Source organism: Carassius auratus, unplaced genomic scaffold (assembly GCF_003368295.1).
Source record: "Carassius auratus strain Wakin unplaced genomic scaffold, ASM336829v1 scaf_tig00002480, whole genome shotgun sequence".
Lineage (NCBI taxonomy): Eukaryota > Metazoa > Chordata > Actinopteri > Cypriniformes > Cyprinidae > Carassius > Carassius auratus.
In genome coordinates, this window is record NW_020523450.1 from 21,699 (window position 1) to 45,896 (window position 24,198).

Below are 24,198 nucleotides of genomic sequence, written 5' to 3' on the forward strand. Positions count from 1 at the left end.
ATGGTGCAAAATGTAAAATGAAAGGCTTCATTTGAGCATGAAAAGAAATAATTTTGTTCTTGTAGCAAGGCACGGAAAGCTCACATCCAATGTGCCAAACAGCTATTACAAATCATTTCCTCCTGAATCATAAATTGTTAAATAAGATAAAAATAAAAATAAAAAAAATTCAATGACAAAAGGCACATTAATAGTGCTTGAAAATTCAGGTATTGAACATGACCACCATGGTGTTTGAGAGTGATGTCAAATGAGACTTGTGCAATAGACTTGCCTGTATTTCCTTTTGTATTTCTATAAGAAAACAACAATTTTAATCTTACTTGCAAAGGGAAAGTGCCATCTGAATCCTCTGTCCTCCGAGCTTCAGCTTGGCCGAGCTGTGACTCTGATAGGACTGCGGTAAGAATTCGTGTTTTACAGTCAGCTGTCACAATAGATGAAGAATCCGTTGGGGTTAATTCGGAGTCCCCTGTATGTGTTGACTGCACAGACTCCACTGCTGCTAAAAGCACACTATCTGTGGTACTAACATGGTCATCTCCGGCTAGTGAGAAGCTAGCATTTTCAAAATGTCCATCCACTGTCTCAGTTTGATTCAAGGTCTCTTTCTGCACAGTGTCCACTGTTAGTTTGTCTTGTGTGCCCAATGGCTTTGCAGTGTTTGGCTGACTAAAGTCTGAAGACACAGTCAGTGAAGTGTCTATGGTGTCCGGCAACCTGACTTCAGATGTTGGAAGGCTTTCTGAGTCAGTTGTGTTCTTATGTTCAGATTTACATGCGTTGTGCTTTTTATTACTGACATTGTTTGCTTTTTTTACACCAGCTGGTTTTCTGTTCTTGTTTCTACCTTTAGCTACTTTAGGAGGCTTTTGAAGGGATTTTGCTTTATTTGAAGCCGCTTCAGTGGTGTTTTTGTCAACCTCATCATGGCTCTCCAACACTGGGACATCGTGTTGGTGAACTACAGACCCTGACTCAGTGCCTTCTCCAGTGTGAACATCCATTTGGCTTGATGTTTCTGCATCAGTGACTTCATGTTGCTTCTCTTTATCATCTTTTTGAACTTCAGTCTCCTTGATCTCAGGGGTTTGGGGTTGGATAAGCCTTGATGCCTTCTGTCCTGGCTGTATTTCAGAGCTACTTGATTTCACATTGGCCTCTTCAGATAAATCTAGCTCAGCCATTTGGCCTTCAGGTTGCTCAGTACCAGAGGAGATTGCCTGTTGATTTTTTACATCTGAATGAGAGAATTCATCTGTGGTTGAGTCTTTAGGACCTGTACAGCGTGTCTCTTGCAGTGATTGATTCCAGTCTGATGATAATGAAGGAGTATCAACATCCAGGATGATGGTAAATACTTTCTTCGCAGTTCCAGAGCTTCCTTGATGCTTCCCTGGGTATGAAAGCATTGGGTCAAATGCTTGAGTAGATGAGTCTTTCTCTGGTTTAGGCCTGAAATCAAGGTCTAGATCAGAATGAGTGGGTTCAATATTATCAGTGTGGCTGGTTTCATTAACCTGCACTTCTGATTTTGAAAGATCAGCATATAAATGTAAAGGTTCATCAGAAGAGCTTATTGCATCATGTACTTCATCCACAGCTAAATCAACATTTGGTTTGACTTCCAAAAGTTTCAGGCCATCCTCTGACATCTCTGCGGTCCTATCATGAAGAACTGAAACAGTATCCCATTTAGCTGAAGAAGCCGGGACAGCTTGTGTTAGTGGGTTCTGGTTGGGTTTGGTAAGATCATAGTCCAGCACTATGGTAAAGACAGGCTTTAATGATTCACAGGATGAGCCATGAGTGGATTTGAGGTCACTTTCTCTTAATACAGATCCAGTTCCATCCATGTCTTTAGATCCAGACATGAACAGCTGCTTATTTGAGTCGTGGCCTAATGGAAGGTTCCCAAGATCTTCGGTTTCTTGTTGTTCTGAGCAAGGTGATAGATCTTCTGTTTCACTAACTTCCTTTGTGGTCAAGAATTTTACATTCATATGATCAATGTCATCCATTTCACTGTCAGCAGCAACCTGCACAACAAAAACATAACTATTATAACTCAAAATTGATAAAACATAATTTTGCAATATATGTGTGTTTATTAAGCTCCTGGATATTTGTTTTTTTTATATATGTGTATATATATATATATATATATATATATATATATATATATATATATATATATATATATATATATATATATATATATATATATATATTTATTTATTTATTTTTATTTTTTATTATTATTATTATTAGTTTTACTATAAATCTCATAAAACTAACTCCTAAATGGACTAAAAACTGAATTTTTCCACCTAAGAAATAGCCAGACCTCAATCTTTATCATTGCCTGATGCAGAAAGGCTTATCCATGCCTTTATATTGTCAAGGCTTGAATACTTTATTTTGGACTCCCTGATAAGTGTATCAATAAATTGCAATGTATTCAGAATTCAGACGCTAAGGTACTGACTTATACAACTGCTTGTCAGCAGATTTCCCAGATACTTTATAACTTCCCATACATGCACATATTGAATTGATTCTAATATTTAAAGCTATTCATGGGAAAGCCCCTGCTTATATTTGTAAACTTAGTTGTCTCTTATTCTCCACTTTTCTGGTTTATTTTCTTCAGAAGCCTTCATATAAAAAAGTCTTTTCAAAGCCGTCTGAGTGTACTTTATTATTTTGTCGTTCTTTATTGTTATTATTTAACACTGTGTAGCACTTTGAGTTTCAGAAAAGTGTGATCTAAATAAAATGCATTATTATTGTTGTTATTATTATTATTAATAATAATAATCCTGCACCCAAGTGATTCACAAAGGCCTTTTATGTTGTCAGCATGTACACAACCCACTGTACCACACTTTCCACCTCTCTAAATAAACTGTTCTGAGAAGCCATCAGGCAGAGCAGAATAATGCACCTGCTTAAAGTGATGTGCCACAAAGCAAATCATCCAGCATCCAGCATTTTTCTGGTAAAAAACAAGCACTTAAAAGCAATGAGGTGCCGTCCTACATTAATGGCCCTAGGCGAAGAACAAAGTGGGTACTCCATTTAGCAGGTTTTAGCTAGGATAGAGTGATTTGTGCTCATGCCACCATGGTACACTCAATGACGTTTCTCCTGCTGACACTAAAACCAGATCCAGAAAGAAAAAAGAAGTGTACGTCTGTCAAAAGAGGTTCTGAAAAAGTTTTTGTACATTCAATAAAAATTCAGTGGAATCTAATGTTGTTTTGGACCCCACTTACATCTGTCAAAAGAGGTTCTGAAAAATGTTTAGTACATTCAATAAAAAATCAGTGGAATATAATGTTGTTTTGGACCACACTTACATACATTGCATGAAAAAAATATATAATAACTTGTGTTCTACAGAACAAAGTCAAAAGTTTGGAACAATTCAAAGCAACTGATACTGCTTAATTGTACTCTATAAATGTACCAAAACCCCTCCAAAAAATCTTTTCGAACACTTCCTGTGGAAGACGCACCACACTAACCTGAATTGACTGGAGCTCCTCTGTGGACACTCCAGGCTGCTGAGGCTCGATGCACTGAATGGAACATTGATCTAGATCAGAGTTCCCTTCTTTAGTCCTCTCGTCTTTCAAGATCTTCCTCAGGGCTGGTGTCTTTCCAAATATTGGTTGAGCTTCTGGACAGAGAGCAGTCTGACCCTCTGGAGTACAGCTTGTCTGCAGGGCCTCAGACAGTTTCTCGACCTCTGTTAGGTTTCCGTCCACTTGTTCTACAGTCTACCAAGAATCCGCCAAAGCAGTTAGTCTCATTACATTATGCATCTGGAAAAGACTTATCAAGGCTATCATCCTCACTGCAGTTTAAAGAAGGCTTTGAATTTAAAAGACTATAACTTCACTGAACACACTTAAAAATGACTAATATGATAAAGATGAAACTATAACCTCGGTGAGGAGTTTGAAACAAATACATTTCTAAAACAAGGCAAAAGTGTACGTTTAGTGGTACAGTATTTTACATTTGAGCGTGTATGATTGTGATTTGCTGCATCTTTTACCTTTAATGCATTCGAGCTGCCCTCTCTTTGACCCTGTAGAGAGTCCAGACCCTTGTGGCTCTGTTGTATTAACATTGCACACTTCAGCTCCTCAGTCATATTCTCTCCACACACATCCTGAACAAAAAAATTAACACAATTACATATAAACAGGTACTGACTGCAGCAGAAATAGATGTCTGAGAACCTTTTATGGAGATACATTACTATTATTGCAAATTAAACACTTTTATAATAGGCAGTGCAAATAGAAATGATCGGTTCAAAAATTAATTTCAATTAGTGCATCAGATGCTTCCTTTATTATATGATGAACTGAAACATCATTTTAATTGCTGTTAATAGACAGTTCATAACTCTTAGAACTGAATTAGTTACCAAGAAAACAAACTAATTTTAGTTCTCAAAGCTAAAAATGTTCTTCTTTCAGTTCAGGCATTTTAAAGATGCACACTCTTTGAGAACTAAAACAGACCCATGGCAAGAAAATGACCTGCACCGCTGTGAGTTTCCCCTCAGGTGTTACCCATCTGTTCACATCCTCAGAAAGCTTCAGATGCAGTTCACCGGCCCGGCTGCAGGCCTGCTCTTTGAAGTCCTTCAGCTCATCTTGTGTTGTGGACTGTTCCTCTGTTTTACCATTAGATTCAGACTGTATCTCTGGCACAGTATCTTCTGTTTTTTCAATCAAGGGCTTGATGTATTTAGGCTCTTGGACCATTTGATTTTTAGGTCTGTTTGGGTTCATTACTTGCTCTCTCTTTTCTATGACTAGCTCTCTGGCCATGCAGATTCTTTCTCCAAGGTGAGCTCCATCTTCAGCCAGCGTCTGTAGGTTTTCTAGACCTGCAATGCTGGCCAGAAGACTTATCTGCTGCAGTAATGCATCTGCCTGCTCTGCCTCCGCTTGCAACTGCTCCGATAAGCCCTGCCAGCCAAAACATTTGCATTAAAGCATTAGCTCATCAAAACACATTTTAGGTGAACTGATTAAAGGTTTAAATCTAGTGTTTTTTTATATATATATATACAAATACTGTATGTACAAGAGGCATTGTGTACATGTAGATCAAAATGGGCCAAAACTGAACTTCACCAGACTGCTGCAATGCATTTGAATGTGTTCTCAGCTCAGTCTTAAAGCATGAACATTCACCTGGATTGTTTTGAGGTCTAGAGGGCTCTCAGATGTGGTCAGTGCATTTGTGATAGTCTGAATGGAGGACAGGTGATCTACGATATCAGATGCCACCTTCTCCTTGGCAGCTTCCAGCTGTCTAAAAACATCACTGGTCTCAGAAAAGAGCTCCTTCACCTCTGCCATCTTCTTCCTCAACTGGCTCTCAATCACCTTTAAAAATAAACTACAGTGAATTTGCTGAAATTTAAAGAGTGATCAACGTGCTAGGCTGGTTAATACTGACACATGAGGTTTCCCTATAGCTATATATGGGTTTACCACAGTACATCACATCATTTTTGCATACAAATGTCATAACACATTGTCTAGCATTAATTAAAAAAATGAGCAATGTAAAAAGCTGCTGGTGTGTCCGAAATCACCTGTAGCTCCAGTGGGAGCTCGCGACTCTGCAGCAGCTCCTGGATCTCTGAAGATCTGCGATGGAAATATTCAATGTTCTCCTCTTGTATCCTGAGCTCATCCTAATATTGTTCAGGAAACATTTCTTATTATCAATGATAAAAACAGCTGTTTTTTGTGGAAACTATAATACAATAATACAATCCAAAATATTTAACATCTCCAATCCTAAAAATAAGTGTTGAAAGTTGACAAAGGTTTTACCTGCATGGCAGACACATCCTGCTCTGTCTGAAAGGGGTGTGACTCTGCAAGTGTCATCAGCTTTTGGACGCTCCAGCCCTCCACCTCTCCAGCCAACAGTAGGAGTTTTTCCCACAGAGAAAAGCCAGCTTGTAGGTTGTCCAGATGACAGTCTGCCTTCTCGGTGACCTGAAATAGCAGGTTAATGCAAACACTGAACATTATTTAAAAAAACAGAGTGAGATTATTTCAAATCACACTACGGCATTACTGAGGGAACATACATCAAGCCAGCGGTCCATGAGGGTGTCAGCCTCACTCTCAAACGGAGCGTCTGCACAGTCTGGGACCTTTCTCATCAGAGACTGCAGCTGTCGACACACAGCTCTGAACTCCTCCACCCCGTCCCCAAGACCACCGAGATCTGACTTTATACTGGTCACCTGCACGCATACACAAATATATAAGTCATGCAGTTATTTATACTCATTCTGTCCCCAGTTTTATCTAACGAATATGTTTTCTACATGTAGTTAACACTAAAAATCATCTGCAGTTTGTAGCAGAAATGAGTCTATCAGAGCTGTGTGCATTGAAACGAGAGCCGAACTCCTCAGGAAGTCATAAATCAGTTCTAGTGCCACAAGAACCAAGCAAGATAACCAACCAACCAACCAACTTGTTCACACAACAGCTTTCAACATTAACACCAATAGAACAATTATTAACAATTTTAATTCGAAGAAGAGATTGTCAAATTTATTGTTCGTGATTGAAATGCAACGCTGGACATCACATGTAAACCCAGGAGATCAAGTTAAATACTTGCACTGACTTCCCCCATCAGGCAGAACCAGACTGAAATTCCTAAGGGGGAAGGGCTTTAAACCTTTGTCTTCACAGAAAAGTCCCTTTGCCAGAGAATGGCAAAGAAACTGCTTTTTGTACATTATATATGGACCAGAATGAACTCAAAAAGACTTGTAAATGAATCGTTCCATTGCTTAACTCCATATTAATTTATGTGTAACCCACACATTTGACTATCATGTATAATCACTTATTGTGTATGTCTTTTGATAACTATAGGATACATAGTCATGTCTAGTATTGACATAATCGAATTTTCTTACTTGATATTGTCCTGACAATCATTTATTTGTAAAATATATCATAATCGTGTTATAGGAATCATGTCCAAAATTAGATCCTGCGAGGCAGGAACCACATGCTTGGTAAGATAAACAAATGATTTATGATACCCCCCGAGCCAAGACCATATCTGATTGGTCAAGGCAACATTTGAGGGGTGGCCCACAAGGAAGTTTAAATACTTTGGACACCATGAAATTTTGCTTTTATTCTGCTTTTAGTTCCTAGCTGCTGCTATTAGCCATGTCTGTTTCTAGTCTCTAGCTATGCTTCTGCTAGCTTGTAGCTTCTAGCCATGCGGTTTAGTCATCACTGTTTGAGCGCGGTTCCTGCGTGCTTCGGCCTGCCTGCTGCTACTATGCCACGATGAGAAGGAACACAACCTAGTCTCGTCAAACTTTATTTCTTTTCTTTTTCCGTTTGAGAGTTTCGTGTTCTGAGTTAAGTTTTGTAACGTCGAGTCTCCGAAGCCTGACCTCGGATGCCCGTTCAACTTCGACCAGCGCACACGACTCTGCACTTTCAGCCAACGCCCAACAACCACGGGCTTCCCAAGACGTCACTTCACTACTGAACTTCCAGCCAATCAGCGACACCGGGATACCCCTTTCAACGGGAGTCCCTTTCACAGAAAACGAAGGCAACGTATCCCCCAGATATTTGTTGTGCTGGTATATGTAATCTAATTTTAGTCACATTGAGGAACTCAATGCAAGGGCTAATTACGTGATTGATGGTTGTTCATGTCTATGCAATTTAACGTATTGCTGTAAACTTGGAATTCCATATTTCCATTCTCTTAAACTCATCTTTTCCTAACTTTCGATCTTCCTGCAACTTGTGTGAATGTGTGAGTGCGTGTGTTTATGTGTTCGATTAGTTTATATGTCTTAGATTTATCTAATAAAGCCTTATTCATATTGAAAAGAGAAGTATATTGTGTTTTGTGCTTACAAGTTAATGTCTTAAACTGCCGATCTTGTTACTGTGCTAATTGATAGTGTTTCACTATATTTTGGATATTAGTATCCAGCGCAGATTTGATGTTAAACGGCTCGTTCACTGAACCGCAGGCGCATCTCCGTGAACAGCCATGAAACAGTGATTCTGTTCAAATTCCCTTTAAAATCTCAAATGATTCTCTTTGAGCTAAATTGACCTGTTTCCGTTACAAGTTAATAGTGCCACCTGCAGTCCACCAAGAATGGAAGCACTGTAGTCAGGATTTTTCAGTATTTCTGTACCTTACTGATCAGGAGCTGCAGGTTGTCTTTGCTCATATAAGAGGCCTGATCACCAATAGTCTGCTCTGCTTTCTGCAAAGTGCTGCCCAAGCGATTTCGGCAGCTCTGGAACTTCTTCAGCAGTTCGCTCAAAGAGACACTCTGTTCACGACTGAAACAGAAGCATGGAAAATGTGAAATGGCATTTCACCAAGGTGCTTTCCTATAATTGTGTGCATTTCTCATCACCTCTCTGTGACTGCTCTGTGTGCGTTTTCCCATTGCGTCTGCAGCTCGCTGATGGCTGTCTCTGAGGTGCTTGTCTGTGCACTAGTATTCCTCAGATCCTGAATCTCTGAGTGTAGTGCAAGCAGTTTGCTCTCCATGTCTGTCAGGAAGCGTAACCTGAGAAAGAGAGAGACACTGACTGAGACAGAGGTATACAGTCTCCTTTACTGTAATCAAATTAGAGGTATAACATTCTCAGAAGTCATTCCACATTATTTTAACTATCTGAAATGGATCAAATATAGGTGCTACTGTGAGAAAGCACTCATTCTAGGGGTGTAACGATACGCGTATTCGTATTGAACCGTTCGGTACGACGCTTTCGGTTCGGTACGCGGTACGCATTATGTATACCGAACGGTTCGTTGGAGTAATTAATTATATTTGAAAAAAAAAAAAGAGAGAGAGAAAGAAATATAATGATATGCGTTCAACAAGGTAGCCCAATAACCCAAACAACGTAACAGGCAACGCCCCTGACACTCCCGAAGAAGAAAAAAACACCATCTTATATGTTTATGTTAGGCTACTCAGCAGGCGCTCGCTCACTCAGTACGCGCTGAAGGCTCGTTGCAAAATAGCCAATGCGTTTAACAGACTAGAAATGAGAAGATCCTCCAATAACCAACAGGTCTGGTGTTTGGGTGCACTTTGGATTCCCTTTAAGCTATAATGGTGATGGCAAGAGAGTGGTGGATAAAAAAACAACGGTAAGTCGCATCTGCAACATGACAGGGTACACCAGCGGGATTACAAAAAAAAACAAAAAAAAAAAAACAGCGGGAATATCTGGGATATATGCGTCAGTACTATCTGGGAAAAGACGAAAAAAAGGAGAAACATGCACGCAGCAAACTATCCCTGCAGCATTTAGACACTATAGCTTACAGGGAATCCAACCCAAACACCAGACCTGTTGGTTATTTTAGGATCTTATATTTCTGGTCTGTTAAATGCATTAGACATTTTGCAACGAGCCTTCAGCGCGTGCTGAGTGAGCGAGCGCCTTAGGGGCCGTTCACATATCGTGCCTAAAAACGCAACGCTCGGGCAGAAGCGCTCATGAGGCGTCTGTCTTTGCTAAGCAACAATGACCTGCTCTCTCCATGAGACGCGGAAATTTCAGCGAAGGATAAATGGATTTGCAGCTCTAAAAATCGCTTGCAGTAGCTCTGCTACTGAATTTATTTCAAAATTGCAATCCATATACAACTATGATCAGCTGTTCCTTCATCTTGGCTGAGCTCTCAACGTTGTTACGGGAAAGGATGAAGCTGATTGGTTGGTTCTTGTCACATGACCCGCGGTGCGCTTGCGGCATTCTGAAAAGTTGAGATGTTTTTACATTTTGCTGTATCTAAAACGTATCGAACCGAACCGAACCGTGACATCAGTGTATCGTATCGAACCGAACCGTGAATTTTGTGAACCGTTACACCCCTAACTCATTCATCAATCACAACATTTATAAATCGATCTTATTAATATATATATAAAAACAACATGTATATAAAACAACTGTTATTTTAATTGACATAACTATCAACTTTTATTTTTGTGTAAAATTAAACGGAGTTAAATTAAACATGCTTTAGAAATATTGTATGCAAAACAGAAAAATTTGCCCTAATTTGTTATTGTATTTTAATTTATTAAATTAAAATTACATATTACAATTGCTCTTTTGATTAATATAACTTGCAAACTAAGCTAAATTATGATTAAATTTAAAAAGTACTAAAAATGTTAATAAAAAAAAACTGCAATTTACAATATAACAATGAATGATTTCTAAAGCACATTTAAAATATTGTAAGCATAAAAAGAGGAAAAATCCTGTTTAATTCAATGTATTATTATTATTTTTTTATTCCCACTGTTATTTTAATACATTTCACGTTAACATTTTGGTTTAATTTAAGTTAGCTTCCAAAACATTGTATACAAAACAAAAAAAGAAAAAAAAACATAAGCAGTCTTATTTTAAAGACTGCTGACCTGTGCTGTAATGCAGGAAGTGTGGGCTCCTTCAGGCCATGTTTTTCGAGTGCTGCCAACACCTCCCTCAGGGCGACCTGCAGGCCCATCCTCTTCCTACCGAACACTCTGTCCCTCTGTTCTCCCTCCGCTCTTCCTTTCCCTCCTCGGTCAGTCTGTTTCAGCCCTACACCCAGTCTGCTCTCAACCTCTTCGGCACGCAGTGTCAGAGCTGACACCATCTCATGACAGCTGCCTGGTTTCTCATCAAGAGTTATTCTCATGCCAGCTTCATCCAGGATTCGGTCTAGCTGAACCGAATCTTCCCTGGCCTGCTGAAGGCTTTGCCGGATGGAGACTGAACTGCGATTTGATGTGCTGTGAGCTGCATTAAGGTTGGCATTCACCTGCTGGAGATGTGATAAGAGGTTCATGAGGCCCATCAGGGCCGATTCACTCTTCCTCAGACATTGTCTTTGCTGGTCCAAGCACTTTGTGCGGTCGTGGAGATTTTGCTGAAGGGGAAGATGAGCTTGGAGCTCAATGTGACTCAGATCAGCAGCGTCACTAAGTGAACCACCACTCTTATCAAGCAGAAACAGCTCTTTCTCGATACTTTTATCTAAAAGCTAAACAAAGAACAAAGAGGTCAGTTTGAACATGCAAAAGTAAGGTACATTATGCAAATATCAGAATGTATGCTTTGAATGAGGGAGCAAATATTTCTTAGAGGTAAAGGTTTTTTCCTAAGGAAAGCACAGCATGTTTCGCCTGTGAACAGATGCTCTACAAAACACATCACAAAAAATAAATAAATTGGGACATGGTTCTAAGATACACAACTAACTATGGAAAATATGCTGTAAAAAATCAAACAAACAAAAAACACATTGTGTCAGTTGTCTGAATAGTGATTGTGAGGTGGGAAAAACATTTAGATCTGTAAGAATGAAGATGAAATTAGGGGATAACTTACCTTTAGTTCTTCATGTAGATTTTTGGGATCAGCAATGGCAAAGTTTCTGATATTTAGAGGTTTTTGACTGATCTGTTTGATCTGATCAGAAATCAGTCCAATCTGAATATCCGCTGACTCCAGCAGCTCTGCCGCAGTTTCAAGGGACTTTACCCTGAGCAATATATAAAATAACATTATAATTGTGTCACTTAAAGGGTTAGTTCACCGAAAAATGAAAATTATGTCATTAATAACCCTCATGTCTTTCCAAACCCGTAAGACCTTCCGTTTATCTTCGGAACACAGTTTAAGATATTTTAGATTTAGTCCGAGAGCTCTCAGTCCCTCCATTGAAACTGTGTGCACGGTCTACTGCCCATGTCCAGAAAGGTAAGAAAAACATCATCAAAGTAGTCCATGTGACATCAGAGGGTCAGTTAGACTTTTTTGAAGCATTGCAAATACATTTTGGTCCAAAAATAGAAAAAAATAAAATTTTATTCAGCATTGTTTCCCTTCCGTGTCTGTTATGAGAGAGTTCAAAACAAAGCAGTTTGTGATATCCGGTTCGCGAACAAATCATTCGATGTAACCCGGACCTTTTGGAACCAGTTCACCAAATCAAACTGAATCGTTTGTAACGGATCGCGTCTCCAATAAGCATTGATCCACAAATGACTTAAGCTGTTAACTTTTTTTCAAACAAACCAATATCCCGGAGTAATTCATGTACTCAAACCGTACACTGACTGAACTGCTGTGAAGAGAGAACTGAAGATGAACACCGAGCCAAACCAGATAACGAACAAAAGATTGACTCGTTCTCAAGTCAAGAACCATTTCTGTCAGACTTCCCATCACTACTGGTGATCTGAAAACCGATGCAACCGGTTCTCGACTTGAACGAGTCAATCTTTTGTTCGTTATCTGGCTCGGCTCGGTGTTCATCAGCAGTTCAGTCAATGTACTGTTTGAGTAAATGAATTATTTATTTCGGGATATTGGTTTGTTTGAACTCAGAGGGAGAGTCAGCCACATTAAAAAAAGTTAACAGCTTAAGTCATTTATGGATTAATACTTATTGGAGACGCGAGCCGTTACAAACGATTCAGTTTGATTTGGTGAACTGGTTCAAGAAGAACCGGTTACATTGAGTGATTCGTTCGCGAACCGGATATCACAAACTGCAGTGTTGTGAACGCACTCACAACAGACCCGGAAGAAAAGACAATGTTGAATAAAGTCATATTTTTTGCTATTTTTGGACCAAAATGTATTTTCAATACTTCAACAAATTCTAACTGACCCTCTGATGTCACATGGACTACTGAAGATGTTTTTTATTACCTTTCTGGACATGGACAGTATACTGTACACACATTTTCAAAGGAGGGAAAGAAAGCTCTCAGACTAAATCTAAAATATCTTAAACTGTGTTTAGAAGATGAGCAGAGGTCTCAAGGGTTTAGAACAACATGAGGGTGAATCATAAATTACAGAATTTTCATTTTTGGGTGAACTAACCCTTTAAACACTTATGGCTAACAGTAGCTCTGCTCCAAAACCAAGCAAGCTCCCTTGCAACAAGGTCATGGTACTTTATAAGTGACAGATTTTAACCTGCTTACGAATGACAAGACCACAAAAATAGAGCTCCATATGGGAGGCCTGAAAATTGATTACAACTGAGTTTGACAAAGAAGTTCATTATTTATTTACTCTAAACTTTTTCATACATACTTTTCAGAAATTAACGACAAATGTTTAAATTAAAAACATGTTTCTTTATGCACAGAGTTTGTCTCATTTTGGATTGCCTACATGTGTCTCACCTGGCCTGAACGCACATCTGTTGTTCCCTCCACTGTTGAACGAGCTGAGCTCTCTCCTGCTCCATTTTACAGCCATCTTCCATGTGCTGAGAGCTCTGTGAACACTGAAGCTCAAACTCACGCCACAGAGCCTCCGTCCGGTCCTTAAGAGCCTAAATAAGCATGCAACTATTTGTATACAAAACACACCCAAAATGCAGGAAAGTGGTAAAGGAGACTAACCAGTATGTTCTGGAGTTGAGTCCTCAATGAGTCAGCAGAGATATTGGCATTGCTGCCGGGGCTGATGGGAAACTCTGATTCCAGCTGCTGACTGTTGTTAAGCAGTTGCTGCTGGAGAACTGACTGTGCAGCACTGTAGCTGAAAAAATGTGCAAATAAATGCCTATAAATATTCATTTTTAGAGTTAAACTATGAAATAAATAATGAATACAATTGAAATGTATTTATTTATTTCATAAAGTAATCATTACGAGCATTTTAATAGTTAGCAGCATATAAATTGCATATAGAAAAGTCCTAAAAATGTATTTTTAGGAAAGCCAGTTACATCCTTATATAGTATTGACAGAACACGTTAATATATCCATTTCTTGAAAGTAAATTGTATCTAAAATGTTTACCCGCTCGGAGTTTCCTGTTTTGAACACGGATGGATGACGGTCCTCTCTGGTATCTGTTTTATCTCCACGATGTTGGTCTGGACAACAGCCTATGAGAGAGAAGGAGCACAGCGTCATTACAAGGGCTCAAACGACCCCAGAACAAGGGAATACGCTCTTCAGCAGCCCTAGCCAATCTCAGCAGATTAACTCCTCTGAGCTGTCCACGTGCTTAAGAAGGTCAGCAACATCCAATCAGAGCTGAGAAGTTCTCATAAGGTTTATCTCCATGTTTGGCTACAAGCAATCTTGACCATGCCAAGAAAACATGCCATGTTAACACTGGGCAGGTATAGAGCTCACAGATGCTCAAGTAAAGTACCTGTCAGTGTAAAGTCAAACTGGTGTGAGAGACTGAGAAAGAATAATGAAAAAGTATACTGCACTGATCAAAAAGAGATAAAACACAGCACATGATCACGTGTACCTGTGAGTGGACGCGGCTCAGGTCTGCTACCCCCCTGCTGTGAACACACAGAATCACAGACATTTAGATAAACATAACTATAATTACTACATACTAAACCTAACACTGTTTGTGTATATACTGTGACTGTGAGGTATGTACTGTAAGTAAACACAAATATATAAAAGACCACTTTATTTCATTTAGTCTGTCGATAATAAAAGCCAGAGTTTGAAAAAGACATGCAATAATATTCTCTGAAATTTGGGGTAGTTAATATTTTAATTTTTTTGAAAGAAGTCCCTTATGCTCACTAAGACTGCACTGTTAAAAAAAGTATTATTACAATTTAAAATAACTAGTCTGATTTCTAAAAGAATCCTTCAGAAGTGATTTAAATATACTGATTTGGTGCTCTAGAAAAATAATAATTGTCAATACAGAAAAAGGTGTACTACTTAAAACACCATTTATTTGAAATAGAGAATACATTTTCTACTATTGTCCATGTATTTACCGTCACTTTAAATAAATTTTATGTATTTTTGCTTAATAAAAGCATGAATTTCTTTATAAATATAATTTATAAATTTACATTTATAAAACAATTTACAAATTGACCTCAGTCTTTTGAACAGTAGTGTACTATAAGTATTTTTTTAACAACAACAAAAAACTGCTGTTACATGTGACAGACAGGTCTTGAAGCATTAAAATTATCATAAAAGATAATAAAATAAAACAAAAAATATACTTATAATTTAATTTCTAAAACACATACTGTATCAGAATATATATTATTAATTTAATATAACAGATATTTCCATTATGTAACCCCAGCATTTCCACTCAAGTTTCTTACGTACCCATCCTGACATGGTGCAAAGTCACTTGTGGAGTGTGTGTGGCATTGAACGTTCTCCGCCCTCTCTGTGTCGGTTCTCTGATGGGTGGTGCTGGGAAGAACACTCTTTGTGGGCTGCAGACTCTCCGAAATTCTTCTCAAGGCTTCCAGATGCACTGAACGCTCGGCTGCTGTGGCACATACCTGAGGTTTAAACCCAAAACAAACTCATTTCAAACTCTTCGACAATAATGATATTTATATATAAGTCATATAAAATGTTTTATAATAAATAGATTTACTACGACAAAAAAATATTACAACATATCCATTTGTTCATTAATTTAAAAAAAATAACTAAATTAACAAATTACAATTGTGGTTTGGGGATAAGCATCAAGATTTATACTAATGGGAGTTCCCATTACAGGTAATGAGGCTTGCTAACATGGATAACTGGTAGTGATAAGAGATATGCATGCAAAATATGATGATATAGCTGAAAAGAAAACAAGTAACCATCTATATAAATCTGTCAAAACATGCATGCAGTAAATAAATGATCCAAGTTACAACAAAATCAACTGTTGGTGATTTAACCATTATAAAATTATAAAACTGAGGGTTAAATAAAAACTACTGGATAAGGTTTAATAACATTCAGAGACTTAATGGACAGGAATAATCGTCATAAACTGAAAAAAAATTTTAATTGAGTAAACGTGACAATACTGAGCAAAGAAGAGACTAATTTAGACTTAATGAAGTTATGTTCACGTACAGAGGCATGTAGATTAAGGAATGTGTTCCCTGCACACACACAGAATTACACTGCCGAAATAACAGGACAGGGTGTTATATTATATACACACAGTAGCAGATCCATCAAAAGATGCTGAGATTTAATCATTAATGCTGGGACAAGGTCACTTAAGGACCATGATTTTAGGAAACTTTCTTTGCATTGTTATACAGCTGACACAAAATTATATATACCATTGAAAGTGAACAATTCCATTTTTTTTTTTTATTATTTAAATGTATTAAAACAGAGTTTGCTGTATTTAATCCTTCTGATGGGTATGATACTCAGAATCTCAATCTGGAGCAATTATCTTGATTCCATAAACCAGTTGTAAAAAACCTGGGTGTGCTATTTGATAGTTCCCTTAAGTTTGATTTTACAACTTGATTCTAAAATCTTGCCAAAAGCAAAGCCTTGGCTCTCCTGCAAAGGCTTTAAAAAGGTCATTTATGCCTTTATCTCTGCCCGTCTTTATTACTGCAACTCTATCTATGTAGGAATAAACAAACTATCTATTTCTATTCTAAATCTATTTCTAGATTGTGGAACAGTCTTCCACTGAATATCAGAACAGCTAAAACATTGTCAGATTTTAAGGCTAAATTAAAAACTCATCCATTTCTCTGTTTTTTTTATGTATTATAGAGATCAATTTGATATCTTTAAACTGTTTTGCTCTGTTTTGAATTTTGTTCTATATGTATTATCGTTAGATACATGCACTGCATCACATTTCAGTACACATAGCCATACATGCATGCATTTTTAAATAAAACACATTCATGCATTAATTTAATAATAATAACCATGTCCAAACAGACCATACATGCCAACATGTTTAATGTATAGGTGTGGGTTGTTATTCCTAAATAAAGAAATATTGAATGTGCCTTTAAAACTTATCAGGAAAACATAAATGGCAGGAAAATGTGAGTAATTTGCAAACCCTGCCTAAAACCTATCACAACAATTCAGTTTTGGTTTGTGTTTACTACTCTTCAGAGTAGCACACACTAATGCTCAGCTAGCAGGACCATGACCTCTTTCTTACCTCCCATTGGGCTCTGACTGACTGAGAGAGGAGGTCCATGTCTCTGAGCTGGGCATCGGAGCAGAAATCACCCATTCCCTTCACAGCTTCTAGAAACACCTCTAACACTAAAGGCCTGAGAAGACGTGACACGGACTATAAAACAAAACGAAATTAGCAGTCATTAACAGCTTCTGTGTATGTGTTTTGACCAATCATATGTTTTTTTAAACCATTATTTGACTGAATAATTATTGGACTGAAATGGCCATACCTGTTTTTTCTTGGCTTGTTTTTTAGATCTGTCTCTGGTGCTGATCACTGTGATGACATCCCGTATGTGTTCATCGAGATGTTGTTTTGCTTTATCCAGTCTGCTCCTGGCCAAAGCCTGAGCTCTGGCATACACCTCATTCTGTATTGGGACATGGGGAACACCTGGAGCCTCTGATGGCTGTGGAAAGCTGCGACTCTTGGACAGAACCCTTTGTCTTTGGTGTTGGGTTGTCACAGAGGTCTGAGGTTGCCTTTTCGGTGGAGAACCAAGGTTCTGTTCAAATGGAGATCTTTGTTGAGTCACTGTTACCGGTGTATGCAAAGTACTTGGGGAGGATGCAAGGGTGGTAACAGGGAGAGTTTGTGATGGCTCATAGGGTTTTGGAAAACTGTGACTTTTGACCAGAACCTTTTGTCTTTGGTGTGGGGTCACCAAGGAGGTTTGTGGTTGCCAATTTGATGGTGAATCAAGGTGCTGCGTGACTGGCATTCTTAGTTGAGTCATAGTAACCGATGTAAGCAACATGCTTGAGCTCGACACAGTTGAAGAGAAAGACTGTAGAGGGTTTGAATGTTCAATGCCACTGCTTTGGCTTGAGTCCAAAGAGATAACCTGAAGGTCTGATGGTCCAAAGCCTCGGGTTTCGCCTGAGTCTACAGATATAATCTGGAAAGAGTCTAATGGTCTAAAACCACTGGTTTGGCTTGAGTTGGCAGAAACAACCTGTTGCTCTGATGGCCCAAAGTCACTGGATTGGTTTGGGTCTACAGAAATAACCTGTAAAGGTCCAAAGCCACTGTTTTGGCGTGAGTTTACTAAGGCAGCTTGAAGGTCTGATTGTCCCAAAGCGATTGGTTAGGCTTGAGTCTACAGAGATCAGTTGAACCTCAGTTTGGGGTTTCAACTGAACGTTCCTGCTAACAACAGAAGTCATCAAAGGCTGTTTGAGCTCTGCATACTGTATTTGGCATACAGTTTTGCTTTGGGCTTTTGGAGATTTTTCATGAATCTGGGGGAGAAACTGGGGCTGTATGCCACTGGTGGTTTCCAATTGTGGCTGCAGCTGAGAAGAATGGAGTTCTTGGTTTTGATGTTCTACTGGACTCTCTAGAGAACATTTGCTGATTTGGAAGAATGTCTGATCCTGATGGTGCTGAATGATTCTAGTTTGGGATTCAGGCTGACAATGTGCCTGCACAAAAACCTTGGAAGCAGGCTGCAGTCCGACAGGCTGTCCTTCACGCTTCACTCCATGAGAACTGAGCATCTCAGTAACCTCCTGACGAACATAGAGAAGGGTGTGAGAAGTTACAACATCATGATTTCGAGCATCCCTTAACTGATACTGGCCTGCAATGAAATTCACCTGACAGTGTGAGACAGTCCGTTTCAGTTGGTCTTGTATTGCCATTGTGTTGAGGTAAGGAAGGGAGGAGTTCTTTTGCACCGATGTCACCAGCACCTGCAGGTCCTCACCTTCTGTCACCACCTGTCCTTCCAACTGTATACCTCTGGAGATCAGTGCCTGCAATGGGAATTATAAGAGACAACAATGTGAAAGCACTGTTTTAATCAACCAAATGAACTCTTTGTTAATTGTGCTTACTTTAGCCCTGGGATGTGGGCCCTGGTGGCCCCTGTGCTGCCTTTCTTTTAGGTGGTGGCAGACCTCTTGGGCTTCATTGCTCCAGTTTTCAAGCTCAGCCAGCCTGCCCTCGAGCAGAGATGCGGCTTTCTGTAGTCTCTCACACACCTGATCCACCCGCGTCAAAGTCTCAAGTGTCTGCCAAGAAACATGTCCACAGAATAGTTCACTTCCAAGTTAAATTATTCTCATTAGAGAAACCGAGTGTTTAGAGCATTGGTAGACAGCGCGGGGTCAGGGTTTTTTTTTCCAAACCACATGTCACGCTTCTATGAAATTATCTGGAGTAATTATTTCACCTTACATTTACAGTTTCTATAGGTTAAACCTAAATTTTGCCTGACCTCCGGAAGAGTTTGTATGAATTTCTGAAGAGTTTCATCTTTGCAGTCTGGAGATGGGGACAAAGAGTTCAGCTTGAACTCAGACATCTTCTTGGTTATGCCCTGAGTAAAAAAAAATACAAGCATAAAAAAAAACACATTAAGAAAGACATATAAAACAATGAAGAATCATCTAGTATAACAATACAACGAGTGTGAAGTACTACAGCTAGGCCAGAAAGATCAGTATACCTGGAGTTTCTTTCTGTAAATACGTAGAGGTCCAGATAACACCACAACTGTCTCTTTGAGCACCCAGCTGGCTTCCTGCATCAGGGAAGCTTGGACACCTGGGACTGCAGATATGGGCTGAGGGGCCACTGCCTGAAAACATGCCATTTACAACAGAATGAGCACTTTATTGTTAAACAAGATCATCTTTTTTTTTTCCAACAATCACAATCTTTTCAAGGGTGTAGAATGTTAATAGACAAACAAGATCAATCACATGCTTTGATGAACAGTAAGCAAATATGTAGAAATAGAATGCTTCTGTGGTTTGAAACACAATGGACTACACAGTGTATTACTCAAAGAAAGTGAAAAATAGTAGCAAAGATCCACCAACAAGTTATGCAACTTGCAGACAAAATCGAAAAAGGCTGGGTCTTGACATTTTAAAGACAAAACTCTTTATTAAATCCAGTAGAACAAGTTCAAATTGACAAAAAAAAAAAACAGGATCCAAAATAAACTTTTTGCCACACCTACTTGCGAATGAACTAAGCAAATGCACCAGCCATAAATATTTCTTACCAGCTAGGAAACTTTATTTTGCATTATTTCGGTCTTTAACAATGGGATATATTTAGCTTTTTCCTTTTTTAATATTTTGTGAGAAACACCTGCATCACATTTTCTGTTGCCAATAAACATATTTTATTCTCTAACTCAAATTATATACTGCGATTGGTGGTGTAATGTGAAAAATATTATGTGTGACATTATACGTGTCAGTTTTATAACAGGCATCCTAGATAGACAGATTGAACAATTTCCATTGAAAATGTTTACCAAAATTCTAATTATGAGAGACGTTGCTTGTGGTTTTCTCTCTTTATTTTTTTTTTATCACTCAGATTATAATTAAAATTTATAGCAATAAGGTGCAGTTTCTTTATTTCTTCAGAAAAGACCAAGATTTTAACTGCAATTTGGCATTTGGTAAGTGTTCATTTTGGACCCTGCTGAAAACTAGTGTTCTATCTCTACAAACTCACAAACTTGGTCCTTTTTATGAAGTCAGGCCCCACTGCATGTTAAGTTTGCGGAGCTCTTCGGTCAGAGAGTGGCTGGTGGAGGCGTCACTCATATCAATGAGAAAGTTTCCCACCTCGTTCAGCTGGGCTTGACGCAATCTCCACTCATTCAGGCTGGAGGAAAAATGCTTGTGCTGTGAAAGAGATCACAAGACAATTGACAAATGAACCTCTGAAAAAAAGCAACCGCATACAAACATCATGCCCTCACCTCATCACTTGAACTTACCACAGATATCGACAAAGATAACTAAATGACATTCATACTTAGGTGCTCAAACACTTTTTGGGTGACTGTATAATTTGTGTTGTGTGTTTTAATGGCAAACACTTAATAGCACCTCTTGAGCCTCTGATTGTTTCTCCTGGCCCAGCCAGACCTGTAATAGATACAGGCAGTCTTTGTAGGACTCCCATGCAGCCAGAACACGTTCCATGGTGGATCTTACTGCTTCTGCAGCTTCTGCACTGACTCCCGTCTCACTATCGGCCTCTTTTACCCGCCTGTTAACCACAGGTGAGTCGTCGGCTGGAAAACAAACAAAGGAGAAAGGGTAAATCAGATAAAAGTTACAGGAAAAGTACTAACTTTCATAAAAAACAAAGTAGAAACAGAACTGCCAACAATATAGGCTTACCCAGAGCTGCTTTGCTGGTATAGCTGACTGCTGTGTCCTTCAGCTTATTAAGTGCTTCCTTCAACTTCCACACCAGACCTTGCTTGTCAACAGTGTCCTAAATAGCAAATAAGCATGGTTTACAATTAATTTAACCTTTTATGTTTTTAGGTTGTCAGAGACATTAAACTACTCAACAGTCCACTTTTATAGACGTGTTGTGTTTATACGTCTGCCCTTGCAAACTATTCTAACACATACTTACCATTTTGTATATTTTAAATTCATTTTTTAAATTATTTTTTTGTATTAATCTTTAAAAATAAAGTTGCAGCTTTTTTTCTCCTAGGTATTGTACTGTATTTAAGTCTCAATTAACAAAAGTTTTGTTCATTTGTAAAGATTATCATGGTGAACAGAATGTGTTAAGACTTACAAATTTGTAAGAATGAGTTTATGTTCTGCAATAATCCAAAAGCCAACGGAAAAAATCCTAATGGCTTTCTGTCAGGGAACCAGTGTGATGTTCATTTCAGGTTTGGCCATCAAAGGTATTTCTTCTGTGCAATGCCTTTATTGTTCGAAGCCTGTTTAGACATGGCTTCACTACTTTATGTCTTACTAAATGCAGAAATTGTCAACAAACTGTTAAAAAGGCAAACAAGATCTAATGCAGTTGCAGTCATTAAACATTTTCAAAAATACACTTTTAGAGTCGACTGCATGCAATTTATGTTGAAGAACAAACTGTGAAAGTCTTGAAGTAATGTTTACCACAGACTTTATTTTACTTAAATCAAAAACCGAGCTTCTAAAAAAATGGCAATGGCAAACTGGCAATGACTGATCAATAGGGCCAACATACGTGCCAATCTTGTAGCAGAGACTGAACAGACTCCTGGGAGCCGTAAGGCCCTCTCCACAAGCTCAGCTTAGACTCAGATGTCCCAGCAGGTCATAAACATGGTGCATCTGCTCTCTGTATTGTAGCTTGATGCCGTGGTACTTGGCTGTCACTCTGGCATTGGTGAAACTATCAAGGAGAATGAGGAACATTAGCAAAGAGCCTGGATTCTTGAAGATGACAACATTAAGAGAACGGAAGGATGGCCCTGCTGAAAAGACCATCTTTGAACAAAAAACTGTCTGTCTTGTTACTACTTCAGATTTCTAATGGACATACCAGCATCTGATGTTCTAAACACTACAGATGCTGGTCTTTTCAGCAGGAAGCACTGAATAGATTTTGTTTTTCCAACCGTCTCTTGATCTCCTCCAGCTTCTCGACTGGCACTTCATCATCTGTGATCTGGTAGTGATGAAGGGTGTTCAAGTGCTGGCTTAAGTCCTCAAGCAAGACCTAAAGAAACAAACAAAGATATGCACATAATTCAAAAATACACATTAAAAGCATGATAATACGTTTCTGCACACTGACCTTCAGTTGGTCATGCTTGTGTCTGGCGTCTCTGGAAGCAAGTGCGTGATCTTCAGCGTTCCCGCTGTCTTCAGATAGCACATCCTCCATTTGCTGTAGCCACCGGCCCAGTGTGTTCAGAGGGGCTGGCAAACCAACATCAAGCTCTGTGCTATACTCTTGCAACTGGGAGAAGTAGTGTACAAAATAATACATAAATGTTTTTGGTTAGTCCAGTATGTGAAATATATGTATAATTTAATTACATATTACAGAATTTTGCATTTCAATCTTTATTTGAATTAAATATGCATTTATGCATTTGCGGATGCTTTTATCTGAAATGACTTACAATGGAGCAACATGAGCATTATTTATTTATGACTATATTCAACATACCTGATACCCGAATCTTCAGAGATAAAAAATATTGGTAGTACTCAATGTCAGGTTTATTAGGAAGCTAGACTACTGTAGGTTATGTTTATTTAACTTATTTAGAGTTGAAAAAACATTTTTAGGTGAATGTTTTGATTGATTTTAGGTGTAGGTGAATAATTATGATTATTTTTTAAGTATAGGTGAATTATTTATTTAGATTGTTAAGTTTATTTATATTTATGGCTTTTAAAGCAAATAATAGTTGGATCTATTAGTGCTATAAGGTTGTTTCTTGGTTCGTTATGTTAAAAAAAAAAAAAAAAAAAAATTATCCTGATATAAAGTTTTTCTATGACAGGTTAAAAACGATATTGCTGTTAGGGATGCACGATAAATATCATCAGATATTGAATGCGCATCTTGTAAATATAATCTGATAGTTAATGCTGCTCCATGTGAAATTAGAACTGGCTTTACAGACAAGATGCGCATTAAATATTGGACAATATTTATCATGCATCCCTAATTGGTGTAATTTGTTTGGAATTTCCAGTCCATTCCCAAGACTATAAGAACTGCCTAATTCTTCAATCAGTATTTGGTGACATATTTAATAAGCAGAATTCACCCTCTCCTCCATGGGTGTCCCATGCTTTTCTCAGTGCCATCTGCTCCTCACTTGGTTTAGTGCAGCGTCTCATTGCACTGAGAAGTGGAAGTGAATAACTGGACGTCGTTGGTCAAATAAGTCCCACCACAAAGTCTGAAATGCCTTGGATAAAAAACATAGACATACATTCAGGGCTTGTCATAAGATGCATGTTCCATGTTAGGCGTTGATAATTTACCATTTTACATTCAGCATACCTGATACCTCTCTGCATATCCCTTCCCCTCTGTGGAATCCACGCCTCCAGTAACTCCTGATAGGGCTCGCTCTAGCCAGCATTTCATCTCTCTGGCTTTCTGACTGGGTGAAGCCTAAGGGCAGGGCAGGAAACATAGAACCAAATTCGAGATCGATTGTTAAATCAGAAAAAATGTTGAAACATGTAGAGGCTGATGTAGAGGAGAGGAATGATATTTTGCCAGAGGAAAACTGTGGAGGAAATTCACAAGCGCTCTGTGACGTCTGTACCTTGTGGATGGTGAGGTCAGCACAGCAGGAGTGAAGTATGTAGGGAGGTTG

At 38.6% G+C, this 24,198-nt stretch overlaps 1 protein-coding gene across 1 annotated transcript in view; it reads right to left on the reverse strand.

Moving 5' to 3' along the window:
- The window catches only part of LOC113069736 (nesprin-2-like), a gene marked incomplete at its 3' end in the record, with an annotated part of 43,758 nt that extends 19,865 nt beyond the window's left edge, over window positions 1-23,893 (reverse strand). Inside the window, 34 exon segments of the mRNA XM_026242850.1 lie at window positions 324-2,039; window positions 3,531-3,785; window positions 4,067-4,183; window positions 4,560-4,994; window positions 5,223-5,417; window positions 5,630-5,731; window positions 5,874-6,041; window positions 6,137-6,295; window positions 8,249-8,399; window positions 8,477-8,632; window positions 10,514-11,121; window positions 11,469-11,622; window positions 13,283-13,434; window positions 13,505-13,643; window positions 13,907-13,995; window positions 14,373-14,409; window positions 15,218-15,399; window positions 17,052-17,186; window positions 17,305-18,071; window positions 18,157-18,586; window positions 18,674-18,832; window positions 18,914-19,090; window positions 19,297-19,398; window positions 19,528-19,659; window positions 20,556-20,579; window positions 20,582-20,728; window positions 20,936-21,123; window positions 21,233-21,329; window positions 22,077-22,150; window positions 22,153-22,244; window positions 22,471-22,571; window positions 22,650-22,814; window positions 23,028-23,040; window positions 23,877-23,893. Coding sequence (XP_026098635.1) covers window positions 324-2,039; window positions 3,531-3,785; window positions 4,067-4,183; window positions 4,560-4,994; window positions 5,223-5,417; window positions 5,630-5,731; window positions 5,874-6,041; window positions 6,137-6,295; window positions 8,249-8,399; window positions 8,477-8,632; window positions 10,514-11,121; window positions 11,469-11,622; window positions 13,283-13,434; window positions 13,505-13,643; window positions 13,907-13,995; window positions 14,373-14,409; window positions 15,218-15,399; window positions 17,052-17,186; window positions 17,305-18,071; window positions 18,157-18,586; window positions 18,674-18,832; window positions 18,914-19,090; window positions 19,297-19,398; window positions 19,528-19,659; window positions 20,556-20,579; window positions 20,582-20,728; window positions 20,936-21,123; window positions 21,233-21,329; window positions 22,077-22,150; window positions 22,153-22,244; window positions 22,471-22,571; window positions 22,650-22,814; window positions 23,028-23,040; window positions 23,877-23,893 — 7,635 coding nt within the window.
- Between the last annotated feature and the right edge of the window lie 305 nt (window positions 23,894-24,198).